General features: G+C 45.1%; 1 protein-coding gene across 1 annotated transcript in view; it reads left to right on the top strand.

The window, feature by feature from the left end:
* Window positions 1-3,376: 3,376 nt before the first annotated feature.
* Window positions 3,377-26,096, top strand: part of LOC111977691 (low-density lipoprotein receptor-related protein 12-like) — a 49,902-nt gene continuing 27,182 nt past the window's right edge. The window contains exons 1-5 of the mRNA XM_024007239.1: window positions 3,377-3,434; window positions 8,451-8,586; window positions 15,970-16,172; window positions 16,734-16,912; window positions 19,150-19,380. Of these exons, the coding sequence (XP_023863007.1) occupies window positions 3,377-3,434; window positions 8,451-8,586; window positions 15,970-16,172; window positions 16,734-16,912; window positions 19,150-19,380 (807 nt within the window). The remainder of the gene's footprint in view (window positions 3,435-8,450; window positions 8,587-15,969; window positions 16,173-16,733; window positions 16,913-19,149; window positions 19,381-26,096) is intronic.

The following is a 26,096-nucleotide window of genomic DNA, read 5'->3' on the forward strand; positions in this document are numbered from 1 at the left end:
TTACTGTTCTTTGCTACTGTTGTATCAATATGTTTTGACCATGACTGTTTACAATCCAGGGTTACTCCAAGCAGTTTAGTCACCTTAACTTGCTCAATTTCCACATTATTCATTACAAGATTTAGTTGATGGATCGGTTTAAGTGAATGATTTATCCAAAATACAATGCTTTTATTTTTGGTAAAATGTAGCACTAACTTATTCCACCCATTCTGAAACTAACTGCAGCTCTTTGTTAAGTGTCGCAGTCATTTTATTCACTGTAGTAGCTGACGTGTATAGTGTTGAGTCATCCGCATACAAAGACACACTGGCTTTACTCAAAGCCAGTGACATGTCGTTAGTAAAGATTGAAAAAAGTAAGAGGCCTAGACAGCTGCCATGGGGAATTGCTGATTCTACCTGGATGATGTTGGTGAGGATTCCATTAAAGAACACCCTCTGTGTTTTAGTTAGACAGGTAACCCTTTATCCATAATCTAGCAGGGGGTGTAAAGCCATAACACATGTTATGTTTTTCCAGCAGCAGACTATGATCGATAATGTCAAAAGCTGCACTGAAGTCTAACAAAACATCCCCCATAATCTTTTTTATCATCAATTCCTCTCAGCCAATCATCAGTGTCGTGTCTTTGGCTATGCCGGATTAAGTGATTTTACATGCTATTTTATAAAATCCTTTCTCCGTAATTAATATTACCTGATTGAGCTACTCATGTAAATGTAATTAACTAGAAAGTCGGGGCACCACAAAATAATATTTATAGAGCTGTTATCCTGTTATGGCTGAAGGGGCAGCATTGAGTAACCTGGAAAGAGGTGGCCATTTCAAACGGCCTCGTACTCAATTCTTGCTCGTACAATATGCATATTATTATTACCATTGGATAGAAAACACTCTCTAGTTTCTAAAACCGTTTGAATTATTTCTCTAAGTGAACCAGAACTCTTTCTGCAGCCCATTTCCTATCCGGAAGTGAGATTTCCAAAAGCGAGGTCTTTTTTCAAGAGCTTGTCTATAAAAGGGCATTGTCACTTGGGACTATAGAAAACACGTCATACACCTTCCCTGGGTGTCAAGCGGAAGTGAGAGCAGAAATGACTTGATTATCTTGTTCTGGGATTGAATACATCCTCTTGGAATGAGAGGTCGCCATTATTTTTTTTTTCGAAGACGCGAAGTTGGACCTGGAATCGCCTCCTGGAAAAACCGTCGTTATAGGTGATATATGATCTCCGGCTTCGATTTTATTTGATACATGTCACAATATCATCCTAAAGTATGGTTTTTTCAATATAGTTTAATTATATTATTGAAATTTATTCGGACTTTAGACGTGATGCGTGGAAGAATTTTTTCAAGAAGGAGAGGTTAGCGCCGCACGGCCAGTGTGCTTGCTAATTCAAGAGGGAAACGTAGTTTTTGTTCTGGATCCAAACAAAGACGGTTCTGGACAAAGGACCCCTTGTACAACATTCTGATGGAAGATCAACAAAGATAAGGACCCAATTTGGGATGCTATTTCATATATCTGTTGAACTGTGCTATCGCTACCGATTACTTGGAATCAATGCTGTTGTGTGTTAGCTATTGCAGTAAGCTAATATAACGATATATTGTGTTTTCGCTGTAAAACACTTAAAAAATCGGAAATATTGGCTGTATTCACAAGATCTTTGTCTTTCATTTGCTATACACCATATATTTTTCTGAAATGTTTTATAATGAGTAATTAGGTAGTTGACGTTGGTGTCTGTATTTACTCTGGCTACTCCCGTGCTATTTCTGACTGTAGCTATGATGGTAGCATCAATGTAAAACTGATTTATAGCTCAAATATGCACATTTTTTCGAACAAAACATAGATTTATTGAATAACATGTTATAAGACTGTCATCTGATGAAGTTGTTTGTTGGTTAGTTTGGTTGGTTCTTGGTTAGTTAGATTGGCTTTGTGCATGCTACCTGTGCTGTGAAAAATGTCTGTCCTCTTTTGTATTTGGTGGTGARCTAACATAAATATACGTGGTGTTTTCGCTGTAAAACATTTTAAAAATCGGACACGTTGGCTGGATTCACAAGATGTGTATCTTTCATTAGCTGTATTGGACTTGTTAATGTGTGAAAGTTAAATATTTAAAGAAAATAGATTTTGAATTTCGCGCCCTGCAATTGAGCTGGATGTTGTCATAAGTGTACCGACCTCGGGCTTGCAGCCCTAACAGGTTTAACTTCTTAGGGCTAGAGTCCCTTTTATTCCATTTCAGCCTGACTGACGTGCCCAAAGTAAACTACCTGATCCTCAGGCCCTGAAGCCAAGATATGCATATAATTGGTACCATTGGAAAGAAAACACTTTGAAGTTTGTAGAAATGTTAACAAAATGTAGGGGACTATAACACAATAGATATGGTAGGAGAAAATCCAAAGAAAAACCAACCAGAGTTTTTTTGAGAGAGAGCCCATGCTCGTGCAATGGAAAGTATAGGGGCATACTGAATTCCTATGCAATTCCTATGGCTTCCACAGGGTGTCAGCAGTTTATGTTCAAGGCTTTAGGTTTGTAACTTCCAAAACGAATAAGAAATATGAGTTTTAGTACAAGGACGGACACATTCTTGGAAATTCGTGTTTGGGTGCGCGATGAAGACAAGACGCACAAACACAATGACGACGGCCTACCCCGGCCAAACCCTGATGACGTTGGGCCAATTGTGCTCCGCCATATGGGACTCCCAATCACAGCTGGATATGGATTTGAACCAGGGACTGTAGTGGAGCCTCTTGTACTGAGATACTGTGCCTTAGACCGCTGCACCACTCAGTAGTAGTGATAATATAATTATTATCAGGACCCAGATGCAGACAATTCGAATCACAATGTTTATTAACAAAACAGGGGGCAGGCAAACGATAGGTCCAGGGCAGGCAGAGGTCAGTAGTCCAGGGCAGAGTCAGTAAGGTACAGAACGGCAGGCAGAAAGGTCAAAACCGGAAGAACAAGAAAACAGGGACTAGAGAGAACAGGAGTAGGGAAAACACACTGATATGCTTGACAAGACGAACTGGCAACAGACAAATATATAACAMAGGTATAAATGCACAGGGGATAATGGGGAAAATGGGCAACACCTGGAGGGGGGTGGAGACGAGCACAAGACAGGCTAAACAAATCAGGGTGGGACAAATAATAAACCATTACTACCTTACTATTCTGTGCAGTCTGACGCAGACCGATTAGGCTATTTCCTTGAGTCAAAAGCCACCTACTGGGCAAAAAAAWTCTTATATGGACAATAACCCTGTGTTCCCTTTCAGTCAGTCAACTTCGGTACAACATACCGCACTTTCGTGACTTTGGTTGAAGGATCTACAATGAAGYCTGACAAGGCCAATGAAATCCGCGCCTCGCTGGGTGACTCGCCTTCCACAGGTGATAAGTGTGAGGCTAGAATTCATTCCTTCAATTATTCCACTCTTCACTTTGGTGTGAACAGGAACGATTCCCGCTACTAAAACAAACAATTAGAAAACAAGACCGTCTTACATTGCACCAACTAAACTGTCCCAAAGTTTTAGAGCGTGCTCTCCCCTTAGACGTGTTGTGCTTGTTCTCATGAACAACTACTTATTTTAAACTTTCCGGTGAAATTAGTAAGATAGCTAAGAAAACGACGAGACGACAATGGCTTAACTGGGTTCAGGGTTGAGATCATGCCTCCAGTCATGTGGTTATAGGATTTCCCTTAAAGATACGATCTATGTGTAGTTTGACTCGGCTTGGAGCACTGCCCTTGCTCGAACCAGTCCGTGTGCCCATTGCCACATCTACGTACAAATTCCCTGGAAAGACGTGTAGCCTTCTTGAAGTAGCTTGGAATTACCGATGGCAACTTTCCATTCCCTGATGCCCGAGGTGCAGGAAGCGGAGCTGGATTGGCTGGTCAGAGCAAATGTCTTGTCTGTTTGGGCGTGGGCTGCCCGTGCCCAACCCGGCTCCTCTGCTCTTTGTCGCCGGTTACGGGAGGCTACTTAAAGGGAGAGGACGGCAWGGTTCGGGGGCCCACACCGCCTGTTTCTTCCTCAGTCAAGCACCGTTATATAAGATTTAAAGAATAATTTTACCCCCTTTTTTACAGCTTTTCAGCCTCATATACATACATTTATCTAAACTAGCGCTGCATAGCATGCTATCCAGGTTGGTTAAGTAGCTATCCCTGTCTCCCCATGGTGGAGTTGCTGGGGTAGCTCTCTTGTTTAATACACGTAGCGCTATGTCACTTGGTTATTGTAAACGGACCGTGCTGCGGTCAAAGAGGCTAGCTAGCTAAAAAGCCTTCTGGCTAATGTCGGCTAGCATGCTTAACTTACTAGCTTTCCCCCAGCATTATGGCAACCCCATGACTATTGGGGGGAGTGAAGGAAACAGGGTTTGCATGCACCACCCAATGAAGAACCAGCCCCCTGAGCAATTGGTTGGGGTAACAAGTGCCCCCAGGTTTGGTAAACAGGGTACWAGGTCGACCATTACCAGAGCCCTCTGTGCCTGTAAAGGGGCCGGGCTTCATGCAGGCTATACAGACTCAAGGAAGTATAAGGTATGTTGGAAGCTTGTCCATGTTTAATGCTGCCCCCTCTGCTACCCCACGTTCCATGGTGTTCAGCCTGACTTGATTAATGAAAACATTCTTGGCAAATGCTTTCGCTTTCGTTCGTCTTGCGCAACTCTCCCCAGGGTGAGTGACAAGTTGGGTCACTGTCCACAAGGGGGCACCCTTCCCCCATGGGTGGCTCATTTCTGGGATTCATTGCTGAATCCTGTCTGTAGCTCACTAGTCCCTATGAGGTGTCTAGTGATACTGGTTATGGGCTCCATAGGCGATTAGTTGTTGGTAGCGGAGTCAAGGGAATGCGCAGTGTTGGACAAAACCACGCTATTATCCCACACGCAGTGTCTGGCCACACGCTCTGGGTGCCAGCCGGTTACCGGAACGCATCTTACTACCAAAACCGAGTGAGCCTTGTTGTGACAACAGTACCCCCAAGGGGCAGGCCCAATCAGGATACGTCACTGATCGCCGGAGCTCGTGTACCCAGAGTGGGACGGGCTGTAGGCAAACCCTGGCACATGAACACAGTTTTTTTTCAACCGAGTTCCAGTGTTCACGGTTGTTTACCTCTCTAGGGTATGTGGGATGGTAGCGTCTCGACAACAGCCAGTGAAAGTACAGGGCGCCAAATTCAAAACAACAGAAATCCCATAATTAAAATTCCTCAAACATACATGTATTTTACACCATTTTAAAGATACACTTGTTGTAAATCCAAATCCAATTGAAATCCGATTTCAAATAGGCTTTACGACAAAAGCAAACCAAACGATTATGTTAGGTGAGTGCCTATTCACAGAAAAACACARCCATTTTTCCAGCCAAAGAGAGGAGTCACAAAAAACAGAAATATAGATAAAATGTATCACTAACCTTTGATGATCTTCATCAGATGACACTCATAGGACTTCATGTTACACAATACACGTATGTTTTGTTCGGTAAAGTTCATAGTTACAGTATATCCAAAAATCGCAGTTTACATTGATGCGTTATGTTCAGGTGTTCCAAAACATCCGGTGATTTTGCAGAGAGCCACATCAATTTACAGAAAAAGTCATCATAAATGTTGATGAAAATACAAGTGTTACACATAGAATTTTAGATCCACTTCTCCTTAATGCAACCGCTGTGTCAGATTTCAAAAAAACTTTACGGAAAAAGCAAACCATGCAATTATCTGGGTACGGCGCTAAGACGACAAATCAACCCAAAGAGATATCCGCCATGTTGGAGTCAACAGAAGTCAGAAATAGCATTATAAATATTCACTTACCGTTGATGATCTTCATCAGAATACACTCCCAGGAATCCCAGTTCCACAATAAATGTTTTTGTTTGTTCGATAATGTCCATCATTTATGCCCAAATTCCTCTTTGTTGTTCGCGCGTTCAGTACACAATCTAAACTCATGACGCTTGTGCAAGTCCAGCGGAAAGTATGGACAGAAAGTCCAGAAAGTTCCGTTACAGTCTGTAGAAACATGTCAAACGATGTTTAGAACCAATCTTTAGGATGTTTTTAACATAAATCTTCAATAATGTTCCAACCGGAGAATTCCTTTGTCTTCAGAAATGCGATGGAACGCAGCTAACTCTCACATGAACACGCATGGTCAGCGCATGGTTAGCTCGTGACAGTCTGGGAGAGACCTTACTCAATCTCTTTTCATTCGCCCCCACTTCACAGTAGAAGCATCAAACAAGGTTCTATAGACTGTTGACATCTAGTGGAAGCATTAGGAAGTGCAACATGACCCCATTTCCACTGTATCTTGGAAAAGCAAAGAGTTGAAAACCTACAAACCTCAGAATTCCCACTTCCGGTTTGGATTTTTTTCTCAGCTTTTTGCCTGCCATATGAGTTCTGTTATACTCACAGACATCATTCAAACAGTTTTAGAAACTTCAGAGTGTTTTCTAGCAAACTCTACTAATAATATGCATATCCTAGGATCTGGGCCTGAATAGCAGGCAGTTTACTCTGGGCACGCTTTTCATCCGGACGTGAAAACACTGCCCCCTACCCCAAAGAAGTTAAAAGGGTTGTCTCCAGCATGTGAGTTCGATTAAAAGTGTCCTTTCTCCATGTTCAGGCACATGGTTGTCAAGAGTGATGGAAATGGAACAAAACCAATCTCTCCCAGTCCACAAGGTGGCATCCCACCCCTTCAGATGGCACTTCACGGGAGTCTGGCTGTCTGCTCCGACCATGCACAGCATCACCAAGGATCATGCAAACAGTGACGTCAGGGTACAGGCTACAATTTGTTGTGCGGCCCCCACACTTCTGCAGTGTCATCACGTCAACTGTTCCATGTTGTATGACCATCATAGTTGCATCATAATTAGCAACTATGATGGTGATACGATATGAATTGCAATTATCATCCTGAATATTAAGGCTATACTCAATTCATGTTACACACATAGACACTCAACCATGCAAATTGGATTGGTTATTATTTGGTATTCACACATTACTCTTATTCTTATCCAGACATCATACACACTCTCACTAAATTACATCCAATATCATACACATCAAACTACTCAGATTTACTACACACTATCTTGACTCAATTTTCTAACATCTTTGGCATTGGCAAACTGGCAAGGGAATAAAACAAATATTGCTAGAATCAGTTAATTGAATTCTAAACATGAGACGTTTGAAATCTCCAGTCATAATGAGTAGCAGGCAGTTGAATTTTGGCATGCTATTTATCCAAAAGTGAAAATGCTGCCCCCTGCCCTGAAGAAGTTAATGGAAAACTGATAAAAAAAAAAAAATGGTCTGTTTAAACGCTAATAACAATTGTCCATTTGTCACATCCCTAGACTGGACCAGAAATAACAATCAAAGTGAAATGTGTGGGCATTTCAGCCACAAATACATTAGAAAATTTTCAACTGGATCAGAAACATTGGTCACAATCTTATTTCCTAAATGGTGTAACTGATGTGCCTTGTTGAGTTTGAGGACTATTTCATAAGGATTTAAGCTTACTTACATCCATTTAAATATCCAATTCGCGACACACGCTTTATATGTATTTTATTTTTGACACCCTTTTTCTCCCCAGTTTCGTGATATCCAATTGCGATCCAATCTTGTCTCATCGCTGCAACTCCCCAATGGGCTCGGGAGAGGCGAAGGTCGAGCCATGCGTCCTCCGAAACATGACCCACCATGCCGCGCTGCTTCTTAACCCGAAAGCCAGGAAACAACGTTCAACTGACAACTGAAGTCAGCTTGCAGGCACCTGCCCGCCATAAGGAGTCGTTAGAGCGCGATGAGCCAAGGAAAGCACCCCAGCCAAACCCTCCCCTAATCCGGACGACGCTGATCCAATTGTGCGCCGCCCTATGGTTCTCCAGTTCACAGTCGGCTGTGACACAGCCTAGGATCGAACCCCAGGCTGTAGTGACGCCTCAACGCTGTGATGCAGTGCCTTAGACCACTGCGCCACTCGGGAGGCCCGCGTCACGCACTATTGATAAGAAAATTGTGGCCTACCTTCCTGATTCCATATTGTCCTTTTTCTCTCGTCAAAGGTAAAAGCGGTAGGCAGGATTGGATCAGCCCAGTATTGTCCAATGAGGTTGCAGGGTGGGCCCGAGCTCATGCAGAGTAATTTTTTTTACTCTTTGTGCACATGTTGCAGGGCTCGAACAATGACTTGATACACATGTGTCAGGTGGTACACAATCAGCGACCCGTTTGGCTTGTGAGCACTACTTTAGAAACTACCAGCCGAAATTATAAAAAAACGCAAAAAAATGCTMATTTGTGTGTGTGCGCGACTGTCTGTGTCCGTGTGTGTGTCTCTGTCCAGCCTGTGTAGATGTGGCAGAGCAGGTCAGAGCTTCCAGTGGAGTGATAACCAGCCCTGGCTGGCCCTTCCAGTACCCCTCCAGGATCAACTGCAGCTGGAACATCAGGACCAACCCTGGGGAAATCATCACCATCAGGTGCAGCTGAACACCATCTCCTCTCCACAATCTATACCTCTCCCCTTCCTTTTCCTCCTCTCCTCCCTCAGTATCTCCCTCACTCAGTCTATACCCTCATCAGCCTGGCTGGCTGCACACACTTCCCACACACTAAAAGGGTCTGATTAATGCAGGGGCTGAAGTCCTGTGGTCCAAGCCAGTAGGGTGCCCTTGAGCAGAGAAATACGTTTTTTATATTTTTTATATATAACCACCAACCACAGAAGCCTGCTCAATGAGTGTAGATAGCCTGCTGCCGCTCTCCAAATCATCAGATGGGGGAGGAGGTTTGGGGGTAATTTTTGCAGTTTTAAAGCTAAACACCTGCAATTCTACACGTTTTGCCATGACGTGCCATGTTAATGATATCTGAATGAGAGTGATTAACCAAATTAATGGGGGCCCACTGGAGGTCCAGGCTAGAGGTCGACCGATTAATCGGAATGGCCGATTAATTAGGGGCAATTTCAAGTTTTCATAACAATCGGAAATTGGTAATTTTGGACGCCGATTTTGCAGATTTTTAAAAAATATATATATTTTTACACCTATATTTATCTAGGCAAGTCAGTTAATTAAGAACACATTCGTATTTTCAATGACGGCCTAGGAACGGTGGGTTAACTGCCTTGTTCAGGGGCAGAACGACCGATTTTTACCTTGGCAGCTCAGGGATTCAATCTTGCAACCTTACGGTTAACTAGTCCAAACACTCTAACCACCTGCCTCACGAGGAGCACACCTGTTACGCGAATGGAGTAAGAAGCTGTCACGAGAATTATGTTCTCAGTGTTCATAAACCCAATTCATTGATTACTCAGCCTGATACCCAGAATTTGTGRGAAACTGGTTGGAATGAATCAGGCGGAGGCCCAGCTACAATTGTCAGGAATGTTTATTTAGAGACCTCTGACGTGCATATACAAAAACTTTATTTTTATACCTTCTCTTAAACTATGCACATACATACACACTATATTTGGATTATCCCCTGAAGTCTCACCACAGTATATTACCACTCAGCTGACAGTTCCAGTCCCCCCCAGATACGGAAAACCTGGAGGGGCTCTCTCCCTGTCTTATCTCCACAGAGTTATAGCTGGGTCGGTTTAAACATAGGTTAAGGAGTCTCTTTCCTTTCTTTCGGCACACACATACATTCCTTCCCCAAGGGTTATTTTTAATTACCCCTTTTCCATGCTACATAACCTCTAATCCTAATGGTTAAGTTTCTGAGTAGAATTATTTAATAATTTATCTTAAACCTTGATAAAATATTTTAACAGAAGCCAAGGTAAGTTGCTAGCTAGCATTAAACTTATCTTATAAAAAACAATCAATCATAATCACTAGTTACAACTACACATGGTTGATGATATTACTAGTTTATCTAGCGTGTCCTGCGTTGCATTTGATCGATGCAGTGCGCATTCGCGAAAAAGAACTGTCGTTGCTCCAATGTGTACCTAACCATAAACATCAATGCCTTTCTTAAAATCAATACACAGAAGTATATATTTTTAAACCTGCATGTTTAGCTAAAAGAAATCCAGGGTAGCAGGCAATATTAACCAGGTGAAATTGTCACTTCTCTTGCGGTCATTGCACGCAGAGTCAGAGTATATGCAACAGTTTGGGCAGCCTGGCTCATTGCGAACTAATTTGCCAGAATTTTACGTAATTATGACATAACATTGAAGGTTGTGCAATCTAACAAGAATATTTAGACTTAGGGATGCCACCCGTTAGATAAAATACAGAACGGTTCCGTATTTCACTGAAATAATAAACGTTTTGTTTTCGAAATGATAGTTTCTGGATTCGACCATATTAATGACCAAAGACTCGTATTTCTGTGTGTTATGTTATAATTAAGTCTATGATTTGATATTTGATAGAGCAGTCTGACTGAGCGATGGTAGGCACCAGCAGGCTCATAAGCATTCATTCAAACAGCCCTTTCGTGCGTTTTGCCAGCAGCTCTTCGCAATGCTCCAAGCATTGTGCTGTTTATGACTTCAAGCCTATCAACTCCTGAGATTAGGCTGGTGTAACCGATGTGAAATGGCTAGCTAGTTAGCGGGGTGTGCGCTAATAGCGTTTCAAACGTCACTCGCTCTGAAACTTGGAGTAGTTGTTCCCCTTGCTCTGCATGGGTAACGCTGCTTCGAGGGTGGCTGTTGTCGATGTGTTCCTGGTTCGAGCCCAGGTAGCGGCGAGGAGAGGGATGGAAAGCTATACTGTTACACTGGCAATACTAAAGTGCCTATATAAACATTCAATAGTCAAAGGTATATGAAATACAAATCGTATAGAGAGAAATAGTCCTATAATTCCTATAATAACTACAACCTAAAACTTCTTACCTGGAAATATTGAAGACTCATGTTAAAAGGAACCACCAGCTTTCATATGTTCTCATGTTCTGAGCAAAGAACTTAAACGTTAGCTTTTTTACATGGCACATATTGCACTTTTACTTTCTTCTCCAACACTTTGTTTTTGCATTATTTAAACCAAATTGAACATGTTTCATTATTTATTTGAGGCTAAATATATTTTATTGATGTATTATATTATGTTAAAATAAGTGTTCATTCAGTATTGTTGTAATTGTCATTATTACAAATAAATGTAAAAAAMATCGGCCGATTTAATCCGTATCGGCTTTTTGGGGTCCTCCAATAATCGGTATCTGCTTTGAAAAATCATAATCGGTCGACCTCTAGTCCAGGCCCCTGGGAACGTGCCCAGTCGGTATTCGGCCATCATTTCTACAAGTTTAGATTACTGGTAGGGATGTGAAAAAATTTAAATTTTTCTTAACATTTAAAATCCCCTTTTCTATTGGTTTTCCGTTAAAGTGCTAAGAAAGAAAAAAAGCCCTGGGGCCTATGATTTGTTAATCCGGCCCTGTGTGCTAGCTTCTCCTCAGCATACTAGCTCAGCGGAAACTGTTAGTGCATGGCTTTGCTGTACTGTAGGTGGTAGGCCTAGGTGCTGCTGTGTAGTGCTCTGATGAAGGTCTGTTTAGACTGAATGCTTCTCTCATATTTCATGAGTGTGCAGAGAGATTTTCCTCAGGTGCTGTATACGGCACATGACAATGCCCTTTCTCCCACTCATTGCTTGTTTTATTCAATTTATATATCTCGGTGTGTCCATTGAAGTAATGTGTTTTTTATGATGATGCTCTTCCGATGGGCTCTCAATTGTGCTTGTAGTGTCCTGTTTGTTCGTGAAGCATCAGCTCAAGTATTGTGTTTTCTGTCTGGATCAGAGCGCTGAAAGGAACCTGCCTTTTATTTTTTCCAGTGCTGTGTCCATGTTTACCAGCACAGAAATAGACCCTCTGTGTTTCAGTGTTGTTTTTTCTACAGGATGTGATTTATTAGCAAGAACAAACCGAAAATGCAATCTATCAATGACCATAAATGGGCAACAGAGCTTGCATGCAAACAACACTTGATAAATTCACTAAATTAGTGAATGTGTAAGTAATATGTTAGTAGTAAGTGTTTATACTCAAGTGGTGGTTATGCACATTAATAATATGTTATAGTCATGCTTTATTTGATTATTTTTATTTAACCTTTTATTTAACTAGGCTAGTTAGTTAAGAACACATTTTTTATTTACGATGATGGCCTAGGAACAGTGGGTTTGTCACGCCCTGGCCTTAGTATTCTTTGTTTTCTTTATTATTTTAGTTAGGTCAGGGTGTGACATGGGTATTTATGTGGGTTTTGTAGTGTCCTGGGTKATTGTAGGTTTAGGGGGTTTATTTAGAGTAGTTGGCTTTATGTTTAGTATAGTTGTCTAGCTGTGTCTATGTTGTGTGTAGTTGTCTAGGAAAGTCTATGGTTGCCTGAATGGGTTCCCAATTAGAGACAGCTGGTTTCTGTTGTCTCTGATTGGGAGCCATATTTAAGGTAGCCATAGGCTTTAGTTTGTTGTGGGGAATTGTCTATGTTTAACGTTTGTAGCCTGTGTGTGTGCACTACGTTATTTAGCTTCACGATCGTTTGTTGTTTTGGTAGTTTGTAAGTGTTTTGTTTCGTTTTGCCTTCTTCATAATAAAAGGAAGATGGCTTATTTTCCTCATGCTGCGTTTTGGTCCGAATCTCTTCCACATGATCATGACAGAATTCCCCACCACAACAGGATCAAGCAGCATGATCGGAACCAACAACAGCGGCAAAGTACACTGGACTATTGGAATTGGGAGGAAATTCTGGACCGAGAAATACCAGGAGAATATAACCGCCCCAAAGCTGAGCTGGAGGCAGCGAAGGCAGAGAGGCGGAGATATGAGGAGGCAGCAAGGAGATGTGGCTGGAAGCCGGAGAATCAAGCTCGAGACCGGATTTATGAAGGGACGCGTCTTGCACGGAAGCCCGAAAAGCCCGTGAGTAATTCCCAAAAAATTCTTGGGGGGGGGGTCTAAGAGGTGGTGGGCCAAGGGCAGGTAGGAGACCTGCGCCCACTCCACAGGCTAACTGTGGAGAGCGGGAGTACGGGCAGACACCGTGTTACGCAGTAGAGCGCACGGTGTCTCCTGTACGTGTTCATAGCCCGGTGCGGGTTATTCCACCTCCCCGCACTGGTAGGGCTAGATTGGGCATTGAGCCAGGTGTCATGAGGCCGGCTCAACGCGTCTGGTCTCCAGTGCGTCTCCTCGGGCCGGCATACATGGCACCTGCCTTACGCATGGTTTCCCCGGTTCGCCTACATAGCCCAGTGCGGRCTATTCCACCTCGCCGCACTGGTCGGGCGACCGGGAGCATTCAACCAGGTAAGGTTGGGCAGGCTCAATGCTCAAGAGAGCCAGTACGCCTGCACGGTCCGGTATTTCCGGCGCCACCTCCCCGCCCCAGCCTAGTACCTACAGTGCCTACACTACGCACTAGGCTACCAGTGCGTTTTCAGAGCCCTGTTCCTCCTCCACTCACTCTCCCTATGGTGCGTGTCTCCAGCCCAGTGCCTCCAGTTCCGGCCCCACGCACTAAGCCACCTGTGCGTCTCCTGAGTCCTGTATACACTGTCACTTCTCCCCGTACTAGTCCTGAGGTGCGTGCCCTCAGCCCGGTGCCACCAGTGCCGGTACCACGCCCCAGGTATAGAGTGCGCCACGAGAGTCCAGTGTGCCCTGTTGTTCCCCGCACTAGCCTGAAGGTGCGTGTCCTTAGCCCGGTACCTCCAGTTCCGGTACCACGCACCAGGCCTACAGTGCGTCTCAGCCGGCCAGAGTCTGCCGTCTGCCCAGCGGCGCCTGAACTGCCCGTCTGTCCAGCGGCGCCTGAACTGCCCGTCTGTCCAGCGGCGCCTGAACTGCCCGTCTGTCCAGCGGCGCCTGAACTGCCCGTCTGCCCTTACGCCGTCTGAACTGTCCGTCTGCCATGAGCCTGCAAAGCCGCCGTCTGCCATGAGCCTGCAAAGCCGCCCGTTTGCCATGAGCCTGCAAAGCCGCCGTCTGCCATGAGCCGCTAGAGCCGTTCCGCCAGACCAGGATCAGCCAGAGCCTTCCGCCAGACCGGATCAGCCACGAGCCTTCCGCCAGACCGGATCAGCCAGAGCCTTCCGCCAGACCGGATCAGCCAGACCTCGCCAGACCGGATCAGCCAGAGCCTTCCGCCAGACTCGGATCAGCCAGAGCCTTCGCCAGACCGGATCAGCCAGAGCCTTCCGCCAGACCGGATCAGCCAGAGCCTTCGCCAGACCGGATCCTAGCCAGAGCCTTCCGCCAGACCGATCAAGCAGCCATTCGCCACCATGACCAGCAGACCGTCAGCCAGCCATGGACCACGAAGAGCCGTCGCAGCATGCCAGCCAGACGAGAGCGCAGCCAGCATGACCAGCCAGAGCCGTCAGCCAAGCCAGGATCCGCAGCTTAGGCCCGGGCTGCCTCCCTCAGCCCGGAGCTGCCGTCCCACCGGTGCCGCCCTTATCCCGTGTGCTGCCCTTATCCCGGTGCTGCCCTTTGCTGTCGATGTTACCCAAAGAAATTAAGTGGGGTAATATGGAGGGTGGTTCATTTGTAGGGGGAGATAATAAGCTTGGATTGACTATGGTGGGGGTGGGGACCTCGCCCTGAGCCTGAGCCTACCACCGTGTCAGATGCCCACCCAGGCCTCCCTAGACTTTGTTGCTGGTGCGCCCGGAGTTCGCACCTTAAGGGGGGGCTATGTCACGCCCTGGCCTTAGTATTCTTTGTTTTCTTTATTATTTTAGTTGGTTAGGGTGTGACATGGGTATTTATGTGGGTTTTGAGTGTCCTGGGTGATTGTAGGTTTAGGGGGTTTATTTAGAGTAGTTGGCTTTATGTTTAGTATAGTTGTCTAGCTGTGTCTATGTTGTGTGTAGTTGTCTAGGAAAGTCTATGGTTGCCTGAATGGGTTCCCAATTAGAGACAGCTGGTTTCTGTTGTCTCTGATTGGGAGCCATATTTAAGGTAGCCATAGGCTTTAGTTTGTTGTGGGGAATTGTCTATGTTTAACGTTTGTAGCCTGTGTGTGTGCACTACGTTATTTAGCTTCACGATCGTTTGTTGTTTTGGTAGTTTGTAAGTGTTTTGTTTCGTTTTGCCTTCTTCATAATAAAAGGAAGATGGCTTATTTTCCTCATGCTGCGTTTTGGTCCGAATCTCTTCCACATGATCGTGACAGGGTTAACCTGTTCAGGGGCAGAACAACAGATTTTTACCTTGTCAGCTCGGGAATTCGATATAGCAACCTTTCAGTTACTGGCCCAACGCTCTAACCACTAGGCTAACTGCCTCCCCTAATGTTTAAGTAAGTTGTGGTTATACTCAAGTTTTATTTAAGTAAAAGTAGTTGAGTTATTGGCTATGTCATTGATTTAACTGTTATCACTGAGTCTCATCCAATGTACTTTAACCCTGGAGGAAAGTCACTCAGTATTACCAGTGATCATCTTTATTGTTTGGAAACTTCTTTCAACTGTTWGCTTTTTTGCAGTATGTACCCTATGAAAGAAGCTCATATCGATGACATCCAGTTTACAGACTTCGACTAGCAATGAATGTGATATGTAGTTTTCTTACCTACTTTAGTTGAATGCACTTATTGTAATTCACTCTGGACAAGAGTGTCCAAAAGCTAGTTTTGGATATTACAAGAAGTTACTGCAAACGTCAAACACTTTTTTTCTCTCGAACATCAATGCATGTACCATAAAACAGCAGAATATATACTGAAAAACAAAGGCGCTGGGGCAAACAGTGGTGCTGTTTATCCAAATGCGTATTCAGCCTGTAACTTACTAAAATGTCAAATATACAGTACATTAATAATGTTTACTGTCAGGAAAACTCTTTTACCCCTTTGCCATTTCTCCCCCCAGCTTCCAGGACTTTGAGATCCAGAACTCTCACCGTTGCGGGCTGGACTGGGTTTCCATTGGCACCTACAAGAACCTGGATGGCTACCGCGCATGTGGCTCGTCCATCCCAGCCCCCTACATTTCTTCCCAGGACCCCGTGTGGATCAAGTTCCACTCGGACGACATCATGACCGGCAAGGGCTTCAGGCTGTCTTATATAACAGGTAGCACCGCTCGCAGAGTCATGCTATTGATCAAATAATTTAATTAGTCACGTATTTGTCCCACTTGTGCGACATGCACATTTTAACTGGAAACAAATAGACATTTGTATCCTAACTAGCTCGGAGGAGAGAATGATGACGGGTCGGGTTGTAAATGGCTTACAGCTGCAGTGTGAGCCTCTTCTCGAACGCTGCGTCCTCTGGAAAAAACTAAAAGTCAATAATTGGCTTGCTTGGCACTTTATGCACTTGAAGCAGCCTTTAGTTTTTTGTCCTCCTCTCTCTCGCTATGCCTTTCTCTCTCTGTTGTCTCCAAGCATTGGCTTTTCAAATGTGACAGAGGCTCAGAGGCTCATGGACTGTGAACGTCTATAAATGACTATCAGGCACTGCTTATATAATGTTGATGGTGCACAGCTTGATCAATAAGCATAAGCACTGTACATAATTCAACTAAATGATCCCACATTATTTTCCCTCGATTGTCACTAATGGTAAAATATTTGTAAGTGGTCACAAAGTGCATTAAATGGCGGTATTTCCTAATATTCTCAATTTCAGGAAAATCGGCGATGATCAGCTGTGACTCGGACCAGTTCCATTGCTCCAACGGAAAGTGCATCCCAGAGTCGTGGAAGTGCAACACCATGGACGAGTGTGGTGACAACTCTGACGAGGAGCTGTGCGTCCAGTCCAACCCCTCCACAGCCTTCTCCTTCCAGCCCTGTGCCTTCAGCCAGGTAGAGATTACTGACTTTGTGTAGTCTAGGTCAAGGGGATTGTGAATTTGTATTTGTATTTATTTAACCTTTGTTTAACTAGGCAAGTCAGTTAAGAAYAAATTCTTATTGACAATGACGGCCTACCAAAAGGCCTCCTACGGGGGCCTGCGATTTTAAATAAATAAATACAATAATAATATAGGACAAGGAAAGGCAGCCAAAGGAGGAATTGGCTTTGAGGGTAACCAGTGAATATATCTGCTGGAGCGCGTGCTGCGGGTGGGTGCTGCTATGGTGACCAGTGAACTGAGATAAGGCAGGGCTTTACCTAGCAAAGACTTGTTGATGACCTGGAGCCAGTGGGTTTGGCTACGAGTATGAAGCGAGGGCCAGCCAACGAGAGCGTACAGGTCGCAGTGGTGGGTAGTATATGGGGCTTTGGTGACAAAACGCATGGCACTGTGATATACTACATCCAATTTGTTGAGTAGAGTGTTGGAGGCTATTTTGTAAATGACATCGCCAAAGTCGAGGATCGGTAGGATAGTCAGTTTTACGAGGGTATGTTTTAGAGGTCGACCGATTAATCGGAATGGCCGATTTAATTAGGGCCGATTTTCAAGTTTTCATAACAATCGGAAATCAGTATTTTTAGGCGCAGATTTTTTATTATTATACACCGCTCAAAAAAATAAAGGGAACACTTAAACATCACAATGTAACTCCAAGTCAATCACACTTCTGTGACATCAAACTGTCCACTTAGGAAGCAACACTGATTGACAATACATTTCACATGATGTTGTGCAAATGGAATAGACAACAGGTGGAAATTATAGGCAATTAGCAAGACACCCCCAATAAAGGAGTGGTTCTGCAGGTGGTGACCACAGACCACTTCTCAGTTCCTATGCTTCCTGGCTGATGCTGGCGGTGCTTTCACTCTAGTGGTAGCATGAGACGGAGTCTACAACCCACACAAGTGGCTCAGGTAGTGCAGCTCATCCAGGATGGCACATCAATGTGAGCTGTGGCAAGAAGGTTTGCTGTGTCTGTCAGCGTAGTGTCCAGAGCATGGAGGCGCTACCAGGAGACAGGCCAGTACATCAGGAGACGTGGAGGAGGCCGTAGGAGGAGAACAACCTAGCTGCAGGACCGCTACCTCCGCCTCTGTGCAAGGAGGAGCAGGAGGAGCACTGCCAGAGCCCTGCAAAATGACCTCCAGCAGGCCACAAATGTGCATGTGTCTGCTCAAACGGTCAGAAACAGACCATGAGGTGGCTATGAGGGCCCGACGTCCACAGTGGTTTGTGCTTACAGTTTGGCATTTTGCCAGAGAACACCAAAGATTGCAAATTCGCCACTGGCGCCCTGTGCTCTCACAGATGAAAGCAGGTCACAACTGAGCACATGAGCACATGTGACAGACGTGACAGAGTCTGGAGACACCGTGGAGAACATCTGCTGCCTGCAACATCCCTCTAGCAGACGGTTTGGCGTTGGTCAAGTCATGGTGTGAGGTGCATTTCTTTGGGGTGCAGCACAGCCCTCCATGTGCTCGCCAGAGGTAGCCTGACTGCAATAGGTACCGAGATGAGATCCTCCAGACCCCTTGTGAGACCATATGCTGTGCGGTTGGCCCTGGGTTCCCCTAATGCAAGACAATGCTAGACCTCATGTGGCTGGAGTGGTGTCAGCAGTTCCTGCAAGAGGAAGGCATTGATGCTATTGACTGGCCCGCCCGTTCCCCAGACCGAATCCAATTGAGCACATCTGGACATGTCTCGCTCCATCTACCAACGCCACGTTGCACCACAGACTGTCCAGGAGTTGGCGGAGCTTTAGTCCAGGTCTGGGAGGAGATCCCTCAGGAGACCATCCGCCACCTCATCAGGAGCATGCCCAGGCGTTGTAGGGAGCTCATACAGCACTTGGAGGCCACACACACTACTGGCGTCATTGACTTTGTTTTAAGGACATTACATCAAAGTTGGATCAGCCTGTAGTGTGGTTTTCCACTTTAATTTTGAGGGTGACTCCAAATCCAGACCTCCATGGGTTGATAAATTTGATTTCCATTGATCATTTTTGTGTGATTCTGTTGTCAGCACATTCAACTATGTATAGAAAAAAGTATTTAATAAGAATATTTCATTCATTCAGATCTAGGATGTGTTATTTTAGTGTTCCCTTTATTTTTTTGAGCAGTGTATATATGTTTAAATTTGTCAAATAAAATGTCTTTATTTATTCAGTTTCCCTGCCTGTCCCGCTACACCCGTGTCTACACTTGCCTGCCCGAGTCACTCAAATGTGACGGCAGCATCGACTGCCAGGACCTTGGTGACGAGATTGACTGCGACGTGCCGACCTGCGGCGACTGGCTGCGGAACTTCTACGGCACCTTCAGCTCGCCCAACTACCCTGACTTTTACCCACCAGGCAGCAACTGCACCTGGCTCATCGACACGGGCGACCACCGCAAGGTTGGTACTGATTATTTTGCCTTTCTGAGAACGAGGACTGACCAAAATGGATGTGGCCAGGACTGTTAATTGTATTTTGTTTGTGTATTGTTGTACTGTATTCACATGGCTGAGACAACTATCTTTTGTCTAAAATGAAATCCTATTTGTCTAAAATGATATCCTATCCTTATATTTCCCTATACATATATTTCCTCGCCATGCTGCTCGCTCACACCACGCTGCTCATTGGTAAGCAAATGCTCCTGCTACCTGTCTCTCCTTAACTTGTTGACTGGTGTTTTGGCTCAATGCCCTGCAATTTATTGCTTGCTTCTACAGCACCAACTTGCGAGTTGGACATCTCCCGCTCAAATAGTGTATGTGTATGACTCATGTGTGATTGCTTGGGGTTTTGCCATTTCACAGGCTGTGTTTGTTTCAGGAGGTGTGGTGCAGCCTGTATTTGCAAACCCACTGTAGCTTACAGCAAACCTTTAGTAAATTCCTGTCAAGAAGAGCGACACGGAAGCCCAGTTAGCCTAGCTAGCCTGGCGTTTCAAGTGGAGGTCGCTAACAAACGGTTTCAACGGCGCCGAAAAGAGATGGCCGCCTCGCYTCGCGTTCCTTGGAAAATATGCAGTATTTTGTTTTTTTATGTGTTATTTCTTACATCGGTACCCCAGGTAATCTTAGGTTTCATTACWTACAGTCGGGAGGAACTACTGAATATACGATTAACGTCAACTCATCATCGTTCCTACCAGGAATATGACTTTCCCGAAACGGATCCAGTGTTTTGCCTTCCACCCAATACAATGGATCTGATCCCAGCCGGCCGACGCCGAAAAAGGGGCAAACGAGGCGGTCTCGTGGTCAGGCTTCGGAGACGGGCACATCGCGCTCCACTCCCTAGCATACTACTCGCCAATGTCCAGTCTCTTGACAATAAGGTTGATGAAATCCGAGCACGGGTAGCATTCCAGAGAGACATCAGGGATTGCAACGTGCTCTGCTTCACGGAAACATGGCTAACTCAAGGGACGCTAACGGAGTCGGTGCAGCCAGCTGGTTTCTTCATGCATCGCGCCGACAGAAACAAACATCTTTCCGGTAAGAAGAGGGGCGGGGGGTATGCCTTATGATTAACGAGAAGTGGTGTGATCATCATAACAACACACAGGAACTCAAGTCATTCTGTTCACCTGATCTAGAACTCCTCACAATCAATGTCGACCGCATTATCTACCAAGGGAATTCTCTTCAATCATAATCACAGCCGTATATATTCCCCCCCAAGCAGACACATCGATGGCCCTGAACGAACTTTATCTGACTCTTTGTAAACTGGAAACCACACACCCTGAGGCTGCATTCATCGTAGCTGGGATTTTAACAAGGCTAATCTAAAAACAAAACTCCCTAAATTCTATCAGCATATCGATTGTGCTACCAGGGCTGGAAACCCTAGATCATTGTTATACTAATTTCCGCGACGCATATAAGGCCCTCCCCCGCCCCCCTTTCGGAAAAGCTGACCACGACTCCATTTTGTTGATTCCAGCCTACAAACAGAAACTCAAACAACAAGCTCCCGCGCTCAGGTCTGTTCAACGCTGGTCCGACCAATCTGAATCCACGCTTCAAGACTGCTTCGATCACGCGGATTGGAATATGTTCCGCATCGCGTCCAACAACAATATTGACGAATATGCTGATTCGGTGAGCGAGTTCATTAGGAAGTGCATTGACGATGTCGTACCCACAGCAACGATTAAAACATTCCCAAACCGAAACCGTGGATTGACGGCAGCATTCGCGTGAAACTGAAAGCGCGAACCACTGCTTTTAACCAGGGCAAGGTGACCGGAAGCATGACCGAATACAAACAGTGTAGCTATTCTCTCCGCAAGGCAATCAAACAGGCTAAGTCCCAGTACAGAGACAAAATCGAGTCGCAATTCAACAGCTCAGACACAAGAGGTATGTGGAGGTCTACAGTCAATCACGGATTACAAAAAGAAAACCGGCCCCGTCGCGGACCAGGATGTCTTGCTCCCAGACAGGCTTAACAACTTTTTTGCCCGCTTTGAGGACGGTGCAGTGCCACTGACACGGCCCCCTACCAAAACCTGCGGGCTCTCCTTCACTGCAGCCGAGGTGAGTAAAACATTTAAACGTGTTAACCCTCGCAAGGCTGCAGGCCAGACGGCATTCCCAGCCGCGTCCTCAGAGCATGCGCAGACCAGCTGGCTGGTGTGTTTACGGACATATTCAATCAATCCTTATCCCAGTCTGCTGTTCCCACATGCTTCAAGAGGGCCACCATTGTTCCTGTTCAAGAAAGCTAGGTAACTGAGCTAAACGACTACCGCCCCGTAGCACTCACTTCCGTCATCATGAAGTGCTTTGAGAGACTAGTCAAGGACCATATCACCTCCACCCTACCGGACACCCTAGACCCACTCCAATTTGCTTACCGACCAATAGGTCCACAGACGACGCAATCGCAACCACACTGCACACTGCCCTAACCCATCTGGACAAGAGGAATACCCATGTGAATGCTGTTCATCGATTACAGCTCACATTTAACACCATAGTACCCTCCAAACTCGTCATCAAGCTCGAGACCCTGGGTCTCGACCCCGCCCTGTGCAACTGGGTCCTGGACTTCCTGACGGGCCGCCCCCAGGTGGTGAGGGTAGGTAACAACATCTCCACCCGCTGATCCTCAACACTGGGCCCCACAAGGGTGCGTTCTGAGCCCTCTCCTGTACTCCCTGTTCACCCACGACTGCGTGGCCATGCACGCCTCCAACTCAATCATCAAGTTTGCGGATGACACTACAGTGGTAGGCTTGATTACCAACAACGACGAGACGGCCTACAGGGAGGAGGTGAGGGCCCTCGGAGTGTGGTGTCAGGAAAATAACCTCACACTCAACGTCAACAAAACAAAGGAGATGATTGTGGACTTCAGGAAACAGCAGAGGGAGCACCCCCCTATCCACATCGACGGGTCATAGTGGAGAAGGTGGAAAGTTTTAAGTTCCTCGGTGTACACATCACGGACAAACTGAATTGGTCCACCCACCGACAGAAGTTGTGAAGAAGGCGCAGCAGCGCCTCTTCAACCTCAGGAGGCTGAAGAAATTCGGCTTGTCACCAAAAGCACTCACAAACTTCTACAGATGCACAATCGAGAGATCCTGTCGGGCTGTATCACCGCCTGGTACGGCAACTGCTCCGCCCACAACCGTAAGGCTCTCCAGAGGGTAGTGAGGTCTGCAGACGCATCACCGGGGGCAAACTACCTGCCCTCCAGGACACCTACACCACCCGTGTCACAGGAAGGCCATAAAGATCATCAAGGACAACAACCACCCAAGCCACTGCCTGTTCCCCCCGCTATCATCCAAAGGCGAGGTCAGTACAGGTGCATCAAAGCAGGGACCGAGAGACTGAAAAACAGCTTCTATCTCAAGGCCATCAGACTGTTAAACAGCCACCACTAACATTTAGCGGCCGCTGCCAACATACTGACTCAACTCCACCACTTTAAAAATGGGAATTGATGGAAATTATGTAAAAATGTACCACTAGCCACTTTAAACAATGCCACTTAATATAATGTTTACATACCCTACATTACCCATCTCATATGTATATACTGTACTCTATATCATCTACTGCATCTTGCCATCTTTATGTAATACATGTACCACTAGCCACTTTAAACTATGCCACTTTATGTTTACTCCCCTACAGTACTCATCTCATATGTATATACCGTACTCTATACCATCTACTGCATCTGCCATGCCGTTCTGTACCACCACTCATTCATATATCTTTATGTACATATTCTTTATCCCTTTACACTTGTGTGTGTGTGTAAGGTAGTAGTTGTGGAATTGTTAGGTTAGATTACTGTTGGTTTATTACTGCATTGTCGGAACTAGAAGCACAAGCATTTCGCTACACTCGCATTAACATCTGCTAACCATGTGTATGTGACTAATAAAATTTGATTTGATTTGATTTGAACGCTGCAGGTGCTGTGTTTATTTTGCTCTATTCAGGGGACAATGCGGACCACCCGGACTTTCAATGTAGCAGCTGTTTGCCCGCTGAGGACTACAGAAGCGAAGTTGCTACTCTTAGCGAACAAGTAGCAAACTTACACAAGCTACTGGGGAATCCATGTCCGCCCAAATTTCTCTTCTACTCCAGTAGCTGGACGCCATTCTGACTTGATGGGAGTGTTGCCACTGTTTAGTCTCGCCATAACCAACTGGCTGGTGCTCCGCAGGGATCCCTCCCAGTTAGTCCGATGCTTCTGGAGGACTTAGTGGATATTCCTATTCTTGACCCTGCCAACCAGCCATGGAGTCAAGACACTCAACGTGAAAGGTCAAAAGCAGCTGCCTTTGGCAATTGGGGCCTCCTTGGTGGTGGGAAGCCAGACTTCAAACAGCTTCACCGCCCTGGATCTAGATGTTCCGGCGCCTTCATCCCTGGTGAAAGAGTCTTCGTTGGTTATAGGATGATCAAACTGGGTGCTTTGGCATCTCGCATGCCCGGAACATGCTGGCTTGCGAGGTTCCGCCTCTTGTAAATCCTTGATGGGTCTTTCAAGTCATGCAAGGTGTAGGAATGGGCGTATTTCCTATTCCATCTCGTTGGCTGTTGTCTTAAGCAGCTCTATGGTGAGAAACGTCTCGGTTTTTGGAGCAAAAGTCCTGTGCTACCCTGGGGCTTGAGTACAGGATATTACTAGAATGCTCCCCACCTTTCTACGTCAGCACACAGAAATTGATGTGGTTGTAGTGCATGGGGGATTTAATGACATTAGGAATTGTAGCTTGGAACGGATGACAGGATTTTGAAGAATGGATAGGTCTCTGCTGGATACCAAAAAACGTCCTATTATTTCTGTCCCTGTGCCCTCGCTGGGTCGAGGTAGTGAACATTTTAGCAAGCTACTAGCACTTCACAACTGGCTACGTGACTTCTCCAACTCCTTGGGTGTAACTTTTGTAGACAACTTTGACATATTTTCGTAGCAGATGATGCTCTATAAGGAGGATGGGATCCACCCTAATCATGTGGGTGGATAGATCCTGTCCAAACATTACAATTGCAGCGATTTCATTCTGCCACAGCTTCCCATGTTGATAGGGATATTGTAAATAGTAGTTCTGTGCCTGTTAAATTAATTTCAATTGATAGCTCTCAGCTTCTGTAAGGTACCCACTGCTGTTGGCTCCACCTATGCTATTAAATGTTTTATAAAAACAATGTCCTATCCCAGAGCTCGAGTAAATTACATTACTAAGCTGGTCCTGAATATACTACATCAGGACATGGAAATCATATCTGGCCCTGTGCTCTCTGAATCATGGCATTGAACGGTTTAGCAGGATTCTTTCTCTACACAACTGGCTACGTGATTATTGCAGCTCAATAGGTGTAACTTTTGTTGACAATTTCAATATATTTTGGAAACAAAACACGTTTTATAAGGAGGATGGGATCCACCCATATCATTTGGGTTCATGGATCCTTTCACAGTATTATAAGGCTGTGTTGAGACAATGACTTGTCAATGACCCAAGCCCAGCTCAGTTAATCCCTACCATTGTGTTGCTGAGTCATCATAATGCTTTAACAAATGTACATTATACCAGGGGCATTGATAAGTAACCTAATTTATGTCCCTCTAACTGCCCTGAATGCCTCTGCTGATCCTACAGCTATTGTTTGCAAATTTATGCTGTTAGCACTGAGACAGTTTGCCCTAGTAGGTATTCCACGGTGTGCACCCCACACTGCACTAACATAAATAACATGAGAATATCTACTTCTGCTAAGCTTCCCAGTAAAGCAATGAAAACAAGCAAGCATCCCAGAAAAGTGCTCAAAATAGCCCACGTTAACATATGTAGCTTTAGAAACAAGGTTCATGAAATTAATAACTTGCTATTAATAGATGACATTCATATTCTGACTATCTCTGAAACTCACTTAGATAATACCTTTGATACAGTGGTAGCAATACAAGGTTATAACATTTACAGAACAGACAAATGCCAGCGGTAGAGGTGTTGCTTTTTATATTCAGAACCACGTTCCTGTAAAGCTTAGAGAGGATCTCATGTTAAATACTGTTGAAGTAATATGGCTGCAGGTTTATCTGCCTCACCTAAAGCCCATTCTTGTGGGAAGCTGCTATAGACCACCAAGTGCTAACAGTCAGTATCTGGATAACGTGTGAAATGCTTGATAATGTATATGATTTCAACAGAGGTATATTTCTGGGTGATTTTTAAATATTGACTGGCTTTCATCAAGCTGCCCACTGAAGAAGCTTCAAACTAACCAGTGCCTGCAATCTGGTTATCAGTCAACCTGCCAGGGTAGTTACAAACAGCAGCATCTTTACAAATGCTGCAGAAATGTGCTTGAAAGCAGTATCCAGATCCACTGGATGTAGTGATCACAATATAGTAGCCATATTTAGGAAAACCAAAGTTCTCAAGGCTGGGTCTAATATACTGTATAAGAGGTCATACAATACGTTTTGTAGCGATTCCAAATTTGATGTAAGGAATTTGTTGATCCGGGGTCTGTAATGAGGGGCAAACAGACGCTGCACTTGCCACATTTATGAGATTGCATTTCATAGTTACTAATAAGCATGCACCCATCAAGAAAATGACTTAAACCGTTAA

Source organism: Salvelinus sp. IW2-2015, linkage group LG18 (assembly GCF_002910315.2).
Source record: "Salvelinus sp. IW2-2015 linkage group LG18, ASM291031v2, whole genome shotgun sequence".
Classification (NCBI taxonomy): Eukaryota; Metazoa; Chordata; class Actinopteri; order Salmoniformes; family Salmonidae; genus Salvelinus; species Salvelinus sp. IW2-2015.